Below are 14,713 nucleotides of genomic sequence, written 5' to 3'. Positions count from 1 at the left end.
GACTTAACAAGTTGTCCTCTGACCACCTGCACACACATGTTGTAAGAGGAAACCCACCCCCACCCCCCGCACACCAATAAGTAAATAAATACAAAAAGAAAAGAGATACCTTGGGCCATTGGGTAAAGATGCTTTCCACTCTACCTGACAATCAGAGTCTGATTCCTGGGACCTACATGGTGGAAGGTGAGAGAAGTGACTCGCACTACTGTCTTCCAACCTCCATATGTACACCATGACAGGTTGCCCATGCATACACACACACACACACACACACACACACACACACACACACACACACGGTAAGATATAAAAAACTTTAAAAAATAACCAACTCTAATAATCAAGTTCCACTTCCAGATCTACTGAGGTGGAGGCCCTACCCCCTTCCTGCTCAGGCAGGGCTGTGGCCCTGGGGTGCTGGGTGTCCATGTCCACCTAGCTTTGCATAATGGCCACCAGGTCTAGTGAAAGTGAGTCAGGGTTAGTCTTCCTTTTTGAGACTGAGGAGATGAGTCTCGTGATGTCAGAACCATCTTTGGAGTCATCCTTGTTTGCTTTGAAGAATAGTGTACATTCTTACCAAATGTCTCTGCTCTATGAAATCCCAGAAGCCAGGAGCCATTTTTACCCGCACCCCTCCCACTGGTGGTTTCCCCACCAGGAGAGCCAGCCTAATCACTGATACTAATTTCTTTGCCAAACAGATGCTGGGCCTCAGGGTTTTCTCCAGAATGCTGTTGCCTTTCTCACAGTTTGCAGCAGGGATGGGCTGAGAAATAATCAATTCTTTTAAAAGTTCTGCTTCTGATTTTTTTTTCTTTTTTGCTTAACAATTGTGACTTTGAGTCATGTTTGTCTTGAATTTTTACCATATTCAGTCAAGAAGAGTTTTAGCAATGACATTTTACTTAGAAATAGCTTCAGCTGAATATTTTATAATTCTTCAGTTCTACTTCCTTCTACAAAAGAATAAACTGTGAACACACTTCAGCCAAGGTCTTTCCCTCTGTGACAAAGTGGTCCCCATGTCCATCTAGGACTTCCTAGAATTACCCTTGTATCTTCCTTTCTGTCAGTATCCCCTGAGAAGACTGAGCCTTTCTCATCAGGTTTTTCGTTTCTGAGCTGTAACTTGAATCTCCTTTAAAGGTGCATTCATGATACTGTTGGCTTTTCCCAGCATGTACCTCCAAACTTCCAGCCCTGCCGGTCCCCAAAGCTGCCCCCACGGTGTCAGGTATTCATGACAGCAGCCTCTGCCTCGTTGTCTAACGGCTGTTTGAGCCAGGGCTCTCTAGAGAACAAAGCAGAGGAGGGGACGCGAAGGCAGAGGAAAGGTTTACTGTGATGTGACCTGGAGGCCCAGACCTACCATCTGCAAGCTTGAGAACCAGCAAAGCCTGAGGGTTGGTTCCAATCCAGCCCCAAATACAGAAGACGGGAGGAACCAGCGCTGTAAGACCTAGTCCACACCCAAAGGTCTGCCAACCACAAGGACCAGTCTCTCAGGGCAGGAGGTCAGGCCAAAGGGGACATTAACCTTTCCCTTTCCTTTTGTTCTCATCCATCCCTCAGCAGATTGTAGGGCGCTCACCTACATTGCTCGACCACTTTAAATGCTGATCTCTTCTTGAGGTAGCATGTACACACACCCAGAAACATACCAGTTGTCAGGATATGACTTAGTTCAGTTGAGTTGACATAAAATTAACCATCAAAGGCTCATGTAGCCAGGTGTAGTGGAGCATGGAAGCAGAGGCTGGTGGGTCTCTGTGAATTTGAGGTCACTTGGTCTATGTAGTGAGTTCCAGAACAGCCAGGGCTATGTAGAGAAGGTCCTGTCTCCAAAAACAAACAAACAAACAAACAACAGAAAAACTGAACAAATAAACAAACAACAGAAAAGTTACATCACACAAAGCTAAAATTAAAAAGTGGGTGCTATTGTTAGTGGTGGTGGAGTGCTGCCTGAGACACAGGTCTCTGCTGTTGCCCATAACAGCCTGAGAGGTTCTTTTCAGAGAGTTCTACTAATGGGACTCCTCTCTGTCTGTCTGTCTGTCTCTGTCTCTTTCTCTCTCTGTCTCTGTGTGTCTCTGTCTCTCTCTAACTCTGTCTGCCTATCTCTGTACTATGGATGCATGTGTGTGTGTGTGTGTGTGTGTGTGTGTGCTCCTAAGGAGGTTGAAGATGGATGTTCGATGTCTTGCTGTCCCTTTTCTTTACTGGGGAGAGGTTTCTTGACGAACCTAGTTAGCTAGTCATTTTGTCCCGGGTCTCTCCCAAGCTCTGTGAATACAGGAGAGCCATTATGCCAGCCCAGTTTTTAAAAAAATTAATTCTGTGTTATGGTTTATGGAACAGGCGTGGTGGAGTGTGCCCTGACCCGAGCCATCTCTCTGACCCTCTGCACAGCTTCTGTGTGTGGGCCTCATGCTTGTCCTGCACTTGGCCCGCCCAGCCATCTCCCTAACTGTTTTCCTTTGCAACAGAAGCCAGTATGAAGCAGAGTTAGAGTTTGTTAAGAAGATATTTAAACAGCTTTAAATGAAGAATTCGTAGGAAATAGAGGTACTTAAGAGAGTACATTACCCAGGAGTGTTTGGTGTGGGCTTCTCAAGAGAGAGTCGGGATTGAGTGTCTGTGTGCTACTCACGCATTCTGTTTTTCGTGGCTTCTGAAGTCACATTTTGAAGGCTTGCTAAGGGTTGTTTTCTTTTCAGTCTGGTGCACTTTGGATGGGGTCATAGCCGATGGGTAAATCCTAGGTCATGGGGCTGCCGAGGAGATAGGATGTCTTTACTGTAAACAAAGGTGCAGCTTCATCTATGAAGTTCACGAAAAATGTCCAAGAGAAGAGAAAGGCCGCACTTGAAAGTCATATAGGCTTAGGCCTTGAGGTGTGGTTCATTTCTGATTTAATATTTTCTTTTTGTATTACTATTATTAGTGTATGAGAGAGACTCAGACATTTACACATACACCACAAACACCAAAAAGGAAAGAAGAAAAAATAAAAAATAAAAAAGCAAGTTTGTTTCTGTCGGCAGCATTCACAGCAAGTGTTGATCATTGTGTTAGAGTTCTTGCTGTGCAGCTGGCCAGAGCCTGTGGCAGACTTCTTTCCCACTGTGTGTCCGCTTAAGCTCCCTGCCTTACTGTAATCCTACCTTTACCACACCCTCCTATTTTGAAATAGAAAGACATTATGAAACAGTCAAATACCCTGGCGTGGCGGCACACGCCTGTAATCCCAGCACTCGGGAGGCAGAGGTAGGTGGATCTCTGTGAGTTGGAGGCCAGCCTGGTCTACAGAGTGAGTCCAGGACGGCCAGAGCTGTTACACAAAGAAACCCTGTCTTGAAAAACCAAGCAACAACAACAAAAACTGTCAAAACTAACATACATGTCACGAGTATGACTGTGCACTCAAACGGTAAAGCGTTCTTTGGGGTCTTGAAGTGCAGCTCAGGGTTGGAGAGCTGGCCTAGCATGTGCAACCAAGCAATTCTTTTTGGAAAAAAGATGCACCAAGCCCCACATAGTCTAGCAAGCACACTTGGCCAAGATGGAGTCTGGTTTTTGTGCCTAACGTAGGTAGGTGGTCCTTGTCTCATCCACTGGAGGGACTGTGGCTTCACAACGTCACAATTTGATTTAGGGGAAGGGGAAAGGGTCAGGAAATATGAGTCCTTGCCAGGCTAATTTTAATAGAAAAAAAAAATTGTCTCTAACAAAAGGGAGTTCCAGGCCAGCCAGGGCTGCATTCTGAGACCCTGTCTCAAAGAAGGGGAAAAAATTTGCAAAAATTAACCCAATAAAAACTGGCAGAGCTGTGTTAATATCAACACAGGTTTAAGGCAAGAAACACAGAGAGGGAACATTGTGAAACTCAAGTCACCAGAAGCATAGTTAAAAGCCGGACTTGGATTGGGGCCGTAGCCCAGGCTTGCCTAGTGTACACAAGCCGGGCTTGAGTTGGAGCTGCAGCTCAGGCTTGCCTAGTGTACACAAGCCAGGCTTGGGTTGGAGCTGCAGCTCAGGCTTGCCTAGTGTACACGAGATCCTGGGTTTGATCTTCAGCACTGAAAAAAAAAATGCACCTGAGCACAGCCTCCGAGCACATTAAGAGCAATTAGTCATCTCGTTCACATTTCTTACCTTAGATGTCAGTTTGAAATGACAGAGAAGTATCTAAATGTTCTTATTCTTAACTTCCCAGAGAACAAAGGAAAGGTGAACAGATTCTTTTTTTTTTTTCTTTTCCTTTACCATTTTCATCCTCTGAAATCCCTGGTAAAGTGTAGAGCTCTTTCTGTGGCTCTCTGAGGCATAAACTGCAGAAGCGTGTGAGGCTTTGGGCTTTGCTGGCTCTCTTCTTCAGTCCAGCACTTGGGAGGTGGAGGTAGGACGCTCAGGAGCTCAGTCACTCTTCATGGTGAATTCCAGCCTGCCTGGGTTGTGTGAAACCTTCTCTCAACAAAGTTGTCTTAGCAATAACAACAATATTGATTTGAATCATTGTATTCAAAATTATATTATATGAGAACAGTCTCCTCCCCTACCTTTGGCTCAGTGTGAATGTGGCTTCTGTGCGGTCCTCAATACCACACCACTGGCTGGGTGTTCTGGCAGTGTGTGCGCTCTGTTTCTGGGAGAGGGGACTCTGGTCTCAGGAATCTAGCCTGCAGTAGTAGGTCATAAGTGTAAGCAAATGTGAGACACCACAAATGCACCTTGTCTTCACTTTCACATTGTTTATACATAGTCCTTAGCCAGCTACAGTGGCGCTCGCTTGTAATCCCAGCACTCTGGGAGGCAGAGGCAAGCGGATCTCTGAGTTCGAGGACAGCCAAGGCTGCACAGAAAAAAACCTTGTCTTGAAAAAACAAACAAACAAAACAAAAATATGGTCAGTTATATGGAGAGATTAAAAGCTTCTAAGAGAGCAGCAAGTGGCGCCTATAAAATAATTATTACACTGTTTGTTTTTTTTTTAACCCTCAAGCAAAATTAAAGGGACTAATGCCAAGACACTGCAGCCATTTACTCTGTCTCTGCTGTTCTCAGGAGAGAGAACTAACAAGGCGAGCTTGGAGGAGAGTAAGACCTTGCATATAATAAGGAGTGGTGGTCAAAGGGAATCAAGAGAATGTTAGTTTTATCTATAATGTTTAAATTTTTTAAAATGGGGGAGGGGTATATTGGGGCTGCAGAGATGGATCACTGGTTAAGAGCACTTGTATTTTCAGAGGACCTTGTTTGAGTGGCCAGACCCTCCTGGCAGCTCACAGTTATCCACAGCTGCAGGTCTAGCGGGCTCTTTTTTTCTTTCCAGTTCCTATAATGTGATTTTGTGTTCAATTTGCCATAGAATGAATGGTTCACCGCTTGCATTTTGTGTTGGGGCCCCTCACATTCTGGTTGATTGAAACATTTCTGTTGGTCTAAGAATTGGAAATAGACTCAGAGACCATTCATCTTTAAGAGTGCGCTCCGAACTCTCCCTCCCGCTCCTCTTCTTTTAATATCTTATTGTATGTATGTATGTATGTATGTATGTGTGTGTGTATGTATGTATGTATGTATGTGTATGTATGTATGTGTGTGTATGTATGTATGTATGTATGTGTATGTATGTGTGTGTGTGTGTGTATGATGTATGTATGCATGCATGCATGTATGTGGTGTACTGTCTGAGAGTATGGCTGTGCACCATGTGATGCCTGGTGCTGGAGGAGCCAGAGGGAGGATTGGATCCCTACAACAGAGCTACAGATGGTTGTAAGCTGTTGTACGGGTGCTGGGAGTCGAACCCATGTACCCTGGAAGAGCAACCAGTGTGTTTAGCCACTAAGCCATCTCCCCAGCCCTGACGCTTCCCTCTTCTTTTCTGTCCCGTTCCCCTATGCCCCCCTGTACCTCATTTCTACTTTTCCTCTTTTCATTAAGTTATCACATTCACTTCTGGCTTAGTTCTCCTTTTGTTTTTGTATAAATGAATTATATATGTTTATGGTGTTACCAAACCTTCCTTCTTATGGAGGGTAGAGCAACTTAGGTTGGATGCCTCCTTTTTTTCTCTAGAGAAAGGATGTTGGGCATGTTAATTACATGAGCCAATAGGGAGTTTTTGGTTGTTCCGTCCTCAGTGGATGCTTGAAATAGCAGATAGTACCATATCCCACGTGCACAGTCATGTGCTGTCAACAGTAACATTTTGGTCAACAGTAAGATGCCACAGTGGTCAGTAAAGAACATGACCTATTGGCATCAGAGCTGTCTTAGTTTGAAAGTACATCCCATAATGTTCTCACATGAAATCACTTAATCTCAGACTGTATTCCGGTCATAAGCATTTCCTGGATGTACAATTTTTTTTTCTAATTGTAATACCTTGATAAAGTTTAATTTCCAAACTGGGCTTAAAAGAGATGAACAGTAATGACATTGTAACAGCATCAGGATACTACGTAGAGCTACTTGAACAGTGTTGTGATACTGTGGCAGTCAGTGTTAGTGGACAGCATTCCGGGATCAATTCTTTCTTCCACCGTGGGGTCCAGGAATTGAACTCAGGTTGTGTCAGACTTTCATAGCAAGTGTTTTTACCCACTGAGCCACCTCACTGGAACTTACTTACATATTTCTTTAAAAAAAAAGATTTATTTTATTTTATATGTGTGTCTTGCCTGCATGTATGTCTGTCTGTTCACCGTATGCATTGAATGCCCCAAAGGACTGGAATTGGCACAAGACACCCAAGACCAAGTTCTTAGCACAAAGGAGATTTACGTGTCCCAAAGGGACAAAGGACAGGGAATAAGAGACAAAGATGGGAAACAGAAGAAGGGAGAAGGGAAAAGACAGGGGAGGGGGGAAGGGATATTTTTCTAGGAGGGACAAAGACCTGCCTCTGCATAAAGAGGAGACAGGCGATGTGGCCCATAGGCAAATGGCAGTTTATAAAGGGAAAGGGGAAAGGATGAGGTGTTTAATTTAATTGGGCATGTTAATTAGGGCAGCCAATAGGGAGCTTTGGTTGCTGGACTTGGATAGCTGGACCTTGGTGGCCAGCCTCAGGGGGAGGAAGTGGCCAAATAAGGGAATGGACCTCGGTGGCTAGCTTCAGGAGTGTCATCTAACAGTTTAGCAAGGTAGAGGGGGTGAGGGAGAGAGTAAAACGCAAAGCCTGTTTGCCATGCGTGAGGCCAGTAGAGGGCTTGGATGACTTGAAACTGGAGCTGTGTGCGGTCATTAGCTGCCATGCAGATGCTGGGAACTGGGGCTCTAGCAAGAGCAGTATTCTTAACTGCTGAGCCATCTCTCCAGTCCCCTAGTGCCTGCCTTTGCTGAGGTGCCCAGGCTGGCCTTGAACTCACAATGCCCCTGCTTTAGCCTCCTGAGCCACTGGCATTACAGACCACCACCATGCCCACCTTGATGACCTGTGCTTGGAAACATTCCAATTGTTTATATTTGAGATTTTCCATTTGGTGCTTTTAGACTGGAGTTGACCACAAGTGATTAAAACTGTAGAAAGTAAAGCCCTGGCGGAGGGGGGCTGTTGCACTTGCTTTTTGCTTTGATTTAATAAATATATCTTATTCTATCACGATGTAGCATGTTTTGCTTAGTGACTGAGATGTGTCCTGTAAGCAGGTTGTGAGAAGACCTTGTCACTGTAGGACCGTTATTAGGATACAAGCCTCTCACTATAGATCCAATCACTTGGCGTAGCCTGCTGCTTCAGGCCAGAGTTGTATGAGACACGACACAAGTGTGAGGTGTGAGGCTGCTGCCAGCGTTATCTTGACGTGATATTATAGCAAACTCAAAAGCGTTTGCTTTGTTTTGTTTGAATTACTCTGTATTACATGTGTAGGTGTCTTGTTTGCCTACATGTATGTTTACCAGATGCATGCCTGGTGCCTGTGGATGTCCAACCAGGTATCAGATCCCCTGGAACGAGAGTTACAGACAGTCGTAGCAGCCATGTGGGCGCTGGGAGTGAACCTAGCTCCCGAAGCCTAGACACAAGTGTTTGTGTGCACTTTTCAGTTCTCTGAGTGAGACTGGGCACCTTTTGTTTAAGAGGCATTTTTTGTGTGTCTTTATGGTATATTTTATATTTTGTTACTGTTAGGTCATTCACCTTAGGCCAGTAGCCCTCTATGAACCATCCATTCATCAGATCTTGTTTTGTTTTGTTTTGTTTTCTTTCAGATCTTCCGTGGTGGCTTATTTTAATCCGGCAGAAAGCATTGGTGGGCAAACTCCCAGGAGACCATGAGGTCTGTAAAGTTACCAAAATTGCTGTATTGTCACTTTCTGAAATGGAACCTCAGGAGCTTGAGCTAGAGGTAAGGGGGCCTCAAGGGAGCTGTCTCTGATCATGGAGATAGTGTGATAGCAGATATGTGATTTGTGTGTAGTCTTCAAACCTTGCATTAGCAGTAGACTCCTTCAGAACATGTAAAACGAGCGGCGTGTGTGGAGCCGCTTTGGTGGAGGGGGCGGTGAGGGAAAGGTGTCTTCAAATAACATGAAAATGAGGTTTCCCTCACATGGCATAATTTGTTTTCACATATGTGTATGTGTGTGGAAGAGGGGAGTATATGAATGTGTCCATGTATATGCTCATGAAGGTATTTGCTGCGTGTACACATACGGAGGACAGGTCAACGTCATGTATCTTCTTCCTCTACCATTGTTTTTTTAGTTTTTTGGGGTGGGGTGTAGAGGGTCTGAGACAGGGTAATACTAGCTGCCCTGGGACTCCCTACATAGACCAGGCTGCCTTGAAATCACGGAGATCCTCCTGCCTCTGCCTTCTGAGTGCTTGGATCAAAGACATGCGCCACCATGACCAGCTTAGCACTTGTCTCTTTGAAACAGTCTTTCAGTGAGCCTAGAGCTCAGCAACTGTTGTGTGGCCGGGTCCGGAGATCTGCCTCTTCTGCCTCCCAGTGGTGAGGCCGCAGGCACATGCCTTCCTGCCTGGCTTCCTGCATGGGTACTGGGCATCCAAATCTAGGTCCTTAGGGTTGTGTGACAGGCACTTTACTCACTCAGTCATCTCCCCAGGATGACTGACCAGGCTGGTTGAGCTCTGGTGCTTATTAGAGTCACCAAAGACCATGTTAGGAATGGAATATATTATGCCCTGTATGAATTAGGGCGAGTGTAACACTTTTTGCTGTCCTAACACCATGACCAAGGCAACTTATGGTTCCAGAGGCCGAAGAGTCCATCCTGGCAGTCAGAGTGGCAAACATTGTTGCCTTGAACAGGAGCTAAGAGCTTCTTAGACCCCAGCATGAAGCTGAGAGAGTGAACCAGTGATGGCGTGGATTTGAAACCTCAAAGCCTAGCCCAGGCATGTGCTTCCTACAGTGAGGACACGGCTCCCAAACCTCCCCAAAACAGCGCCACCAACTGGGGAGTAAGCATCCACATGTCACAACTTACTGGGGATGTTTTTCACTCAAACCATTGCAGTAACTATAAAGTATTTCCATATCTTGGGAGAATAGTTGAGAAAGTATTATCATGCCTTTCCTCTTTAAATCCATATCACAATAAAGGAACTTGTCAACAGTGAGTAGTGGGAGAGGTAGTATAACTATGCTGTTAATCATAACATTTCCTCTAACCCAGTATATTAATTTAAATCTGTCATCTCCTCCTATCTTTCTGTTCAAGTACACTCCATTAAAAGGAGCTTTTAAAGGCAGGAGTGGAGGTGTGTACTGTGAGGCAGAACTAGATATATTCAAGATTGTCTTCAGGTACGTAGTAAGTTTGAGAGCAGGCTGCGCTCCATGAGACCCTGCCTCAAAATTTTAAATAAACAAAAGGCGCTTTTAGAAGCTTAACACGCCTTTTTTTTTTCTGACTGTAAGGGAGAAGGATAAAAAAATACTACCACGTAGGAATAATAATGGCTTGAGCATATACAGGGGGAGGTAATCCCCCTCAGGAACAGTCAGTCATAGGGGAGGGGAATAAGGGGAAAATGGGAGGGAGGGAAGAATGGGAGGATACAAGGGATGGAATAACCATTGAGATGTAACAAGAATAAATTAATAACAAAAAATTTAAAAAAAAAGAAATAATAATGGTTAGGGGCTGGAGAGATGGCTGTTGAAAGCACCTATGCTCTTTTGGAGACCTGAGTTCAGTTCCCAGCATCCATGTCAGATGCCTCACAACGGCCTGCAACTCTAGCTCTAGAGAATTTTGTTTATTTGTTTATTTTTAGCTTATGTACATTGGTGTTTTGCCTTTATGTATGTCTGTATGAGGGTGTCATATCCCCAGAAACAGGAGTTAGACAGTTTTGTGAGCTGCCATGTGTGTGTGCTAGTAATTGAACCCTGGTCCTCTGGAAGAGCAGTCAGTGCTCTGAACTGCTGAACCATTTCTCCAACCCAGAAATAAATCTTAAGAAAGAAATAGTATTGGATAGTCATGACTACAGCTAGCATGCTTCCATTTGACTACATTTTCATTGGAGATTTCCAGGAGGTTTTCCGTTTGCGCTTTGCCTGCCTCACTCCTACTGTCTTCCATGGGTGTACATCTAAGTGCTCATTAAGTGAAGCAGGCCGTCTCTGACTGAAGTCAGTTTACTGTTCTGTGCGCCCAACGGCTGCATCCTTTGCAACAGAGCCCTCAGGCTGTTTAGGTCAGCCTCCTCAGATTTGCTGAGGAAGTTGTCTTCTGTAACTGGAGCAGAAACGGTTTCATTGCAGGTTCTAGTAGTAGAATTTGTAGTTTCTGCCTTAACTGAGGTGGGTGTGTGGCTTATTTCCCTGATTATGTGTTGTAACATTTACTAGCACTTTATTTCTTATTGTCAAATAATGTCAAATATCTTGTTGCAGGAGTGTTGTTGTTTGTTGTTTACTTACCGTCAGCTGAGGAACATTTGAGTGGTTTCCATTTTAAGCCATTATACATAATTCTGTGGTAAACAGTTTGCACCACACAGCTTTTGGCATACACATGTTTTCATTTCCCTTGAGTATAGAGTTCCTAGGTCATTTTGGTAAATCTGCTTAACTTTTTTTGGGAATGCTTTCCAATATAGAGTATCATTTAAAAAATATAAAAGCATGTGGCTCTGGGTGGACCTTTAGGGCTGAGGCAAATGAGAAAACATGCATTATACATTTTGAAAAAATATCCTGAAGGCATCAAAGGCTTACGTTCCACGCCTGCATATCTTATGTGCTATATCACGTTGCCGTAATAGAGAACTGCATCGTTTTCCGGGCTTCATTTCCCATCAGAAAGCTGTTTAAAATTTTATCTTGGAATGGATAGAGATAACAGATTTGAAAGTAAAACCATTTGTTTTCCTTTTCTCCAGCAACATCGGCTTTTAATCTTGGTTATGAAATATAACTTGTAAGAAGTATAGAAAAACAGAAGGAGTTTATGGTAGTGATACACACACACACACACACACACACACACACACACACACACACCCCATAACCAAAAGGAAAGTAGAAGAGAAAAGGCTATGGTTTTAGAGGTGAGAGGCCATCATGTTGGGGAAGGTGTGGCAACAGGCAGGAAAAGCATTGCAGCAGGAGCAAGGAATCTGGCTGATCACATTTTCATCCTCACCCAGGAGAATGGGGAGGGAAGGGGAGGGAAGAAAGAGAGCAGGAATGGGGCAGGGGTGTAAAACCTCAAGGCCCACTCCCAGTGACATACTTTATCCATTAGTCCCACCTCCCAAAGGTTCCATAACCTTCCCAAGCAGTGCCGCCAATTGGGGACTAAGTATTCAAATACACAAGCTAATGGCGGGCATCTCTCATTTCCATATCAAAAAGTTTATTCCACCTATTATCTACACCCCCATCTGAATCTAAAATCTTATCCCACAATACATCAGTATTTCCTAAAGAGTCAGGCGAGTGTTTATGTTAAATACTAATAAGTAAATGTTTATGCTAACTAGTAAATGACTGACGTCCTGTGTTCTCGGGGCGTAGTTTATAAATGCACTCTTTTTAATTAAGGTTTTTTTTTTTTTTATGTGTGTGGTTGCTTTGCCTGCATGTGTGTCTGTGTTTCATATGCATGTCTGATGCCCTTGGAGACAGAAGAGGGCGTTGGGTCCCCTGGGACTGGAGCACTCAATTTGAACCTGGGTCCTCTGGAAGTGCTCTTAACCGCTGAACCATCTCTCTAGTCCCTAGTAAATGAATTCTTTTTTTATTTTTTTTTTGGTTTTTTGAGACAGGGTTTCTCTGTGTAGTCTTGGCTGTCCTAGACTCGCTTTGTAGTCCAGGCTGGCCTCGAACTCACAGCGATCCGCCTGCCTCTGCCTCCTGAGTGCTGGGATTAAAGGCGTGCGCCACCACGCCCGGCATTTAAATGAATTCTTTAACAAATTTCAAAAGTAAGAGTTCAGCTCTCAGAGTTCTTTGGATTTTCTAATAAGAAGCTAAGGGGTAGTAGGCCCAAGTAGACTCTCCTCCAAGCTGAGGTAAAAGCAGGTGAGGAAATAACAAAGGCAGTTGTCTAACTGTTCTGTTGACCTGCTGGTTACTGTGGCCAAAGCAGCTTATAAAATAAAGCATTTAACTGACTCTCACCAGCTACTGTTAGAACTGTCTGCCCCTCTTCTTCCCTTAACACATTCATACTCACATCTCCTCCTCCTTCGTTTGCCAGTCGGATTGGACTTTTTCTTATATATAGCCACTAATTGTTGGGGACAATAGGCCATATGGCCAATGTTCAGCCATCTTGTCAGAGCCTGCACCTTCAAGTCTCTGTTTTTCTCAGAGCTTGCCTTTCACCAAACTAGCTGACCCTGTTGTGGGTCGGCAGTTAGACTAAAGACAGATAGAGATGGAGCAACCCTGTTATGGTTTAGCAGTTAGACTAGACAAAGATGGAGCCAGATACCCTGTGTGGCAGGACATTATGACCCTGCCTGGAATTCCCTGTGTTTTGAGAAAAGCCTGCAGCTGGGTTGCTATAGCAATATGCTTCTGACTTATAAAAGCTGCTGCCTGAATAATAAAGTTTGAGAGCTTGACCGATCAGACTTGCTCTCTTTCTTTGTGTCTTGCATTCCAACAGGTGAACTTCCTCCCGAGTTTTAGTCGAATCCCACAGGCCAGGGCAACTGATTACTGCTCCTTAAATAGAACTAATCTCTGGGCCCAAGTTATGTTATTTGCTGATTTCATTGTTGTGTGTAAAGATAGGAAGAGAGAGTACTGAAAAGTCCAGCTTTTCAGATTCCCCGTAGAGCGGACTCAGGGCATTTTCTCAACCAAAACAGTCACGTAGTTACTGTGAATGAGTATTTAACACAGATGTCTGTGATGACCTTGCAGCCTAGCAGGTGTGGATCAAAGCATTAATAGCTGACCAGACATTGTATCCTTTGGACATGTTAGATAAGGTTTAACTGCACTCTGACCTGGATTTGCTGCCTCTCGCTCTAAGTGCGACTTTGCCTGTATTCTTGTGTTTCATTTGTGCTGTGGTTTCTAATTATTGAAACTATAGCTGCAATCTACCTGCTTAGTCATTTCACTAATTCTTGGGGTCTACTTTTAACCCAAATGCTCAAGCAGTAGTGTTCACTTCCAGACTCGTTCTCGAACATCTAAGGCAGATAATTATTAATAATGAATCGTCCTTTTAAAAAATTCATTTAGCTCTGTAAGAAGCATCATTTTGGAATTAACAAGCCAGAGAAGATTATACCGTCTCCTGATGACTCCAAGTTTCTACTGAAGACGTTTACGAATATCAAATCCAATGTGTCTGCTCCCAACAAAAAGAAAGTAAGCGTTTGGTTGATGTGGGCTTTGAATCCATCTTTGATTAGTCATAAGATGAGGGTAATTAGTTTTTTTTTAATGTATCAGAAGACTGTCTGATGTGTTTTGGGGGTTGTCCTTACTTGAAGTCTTGCATTATATTGAGCCTTTCCCTCTGGCGCCTGTACTTACAGATTTGACCTCTTACAGGTTAAAGAAAGTAAAGAAAAGGAGCGGCTGGAGAGGCGGCTGCTTGAGGAGTTGCTGAAGATGTTCATGGACTCAGAGTCCTTCTATTATAGCTTGACCTACGACCTGACCAACTCTGTGCAGAGGCAGAGCACTGGGGAGAGCGATGGCCGTCCCCTCTGGCAGAAGGTACAGCTTACGCGGGGCGATACTGGCTCCTGGAGCAGCGCCCAGCCGCCTTTCATAGAGATGGAAGTAAAGTGCTCCTCAGCTGATCTTCTCCTCCACTTTTTCTAGGTGGATGACCGATTTTTCTGGAATAAGTACATGATCCAAGATCTCACTGAGATTGGTGTGAGTAAATGCTTCTAAGACACCATTGGTTGCAACTGTTAAGCAAATGTCACTTGATTAAGGTGAATTTTGAGATCTTATTAGGATGTTTCCCCCTACTGAAGAGAATCATTACCTGGAAATGAAGGCATTACTTTCAGGCGTTCTACAGTTCCACCGCCTCTGCTGACAGCCTGTCTCTTCAGCAGTTATTTAGTTGTCACACACCTGTGATCCCAGCACGTGGGAGGCTAAGGCAAGAGACTTGTCACAAGTTTGGGTCCTCTGGGCTCTATAAGTATGTTCAACTCCATCCTAGGCTGCAGAGCAAAATCCTGTCTCCAGACAAAAAGGGGTGGGGGTAGCGATAAGACCAAGGACCA

At 44.2% G+C, this 14,713-nt stretch overlaps 1 protein-coding gene across 2 annotated transcripts in view; it reads left to right on the top strand.

Moving 5' to 3' along the window:
- Window positions 1-14,713, top strand: part of INPP5F (inositol polyphosphate-5-phosphatase F) — an 88,595-nt gene that overhangs the window by 41,415 nt on the left and 32,467 nt on the right. For both annotated transcript variants that reach the window (XM_084757626.1, XM_084757627.1), the window contains exons 3-6: window positions 8,230-8,366; window positions 13,704-13,832; window positions 14,019-14,186; window positions 14,295-14,351. In XM_084757626.1, coding sequence (XP_084613752.1) covers window positions 8,230-8,366; window positions 13,704-13,832; window positions 14,019-14,186; window positions 14,295-14,351 — 491 coding nt within the window. The remainder of the gene's footprint in view (window positions 1-8,229; window positions 8,367-13,703; window positions 13,833-14,018; window positions 14,187-14,294; window positions 14,352-14,713) is intronic.

This window comes from Acomys minous (assembly GCF_964271855.1).
Source record: "Acomys minous genome assembly, chromosome: 2".
NCBI lineage: Eukaryota > Metazoa > Chordata > Mammalia > Rodentia > Muridae > Acomys > Acomys minous.
Note: the sequence above shows the minus strand (reverse complement) of the source record. Positions and strands in the feature narration are given on the sequence as shown.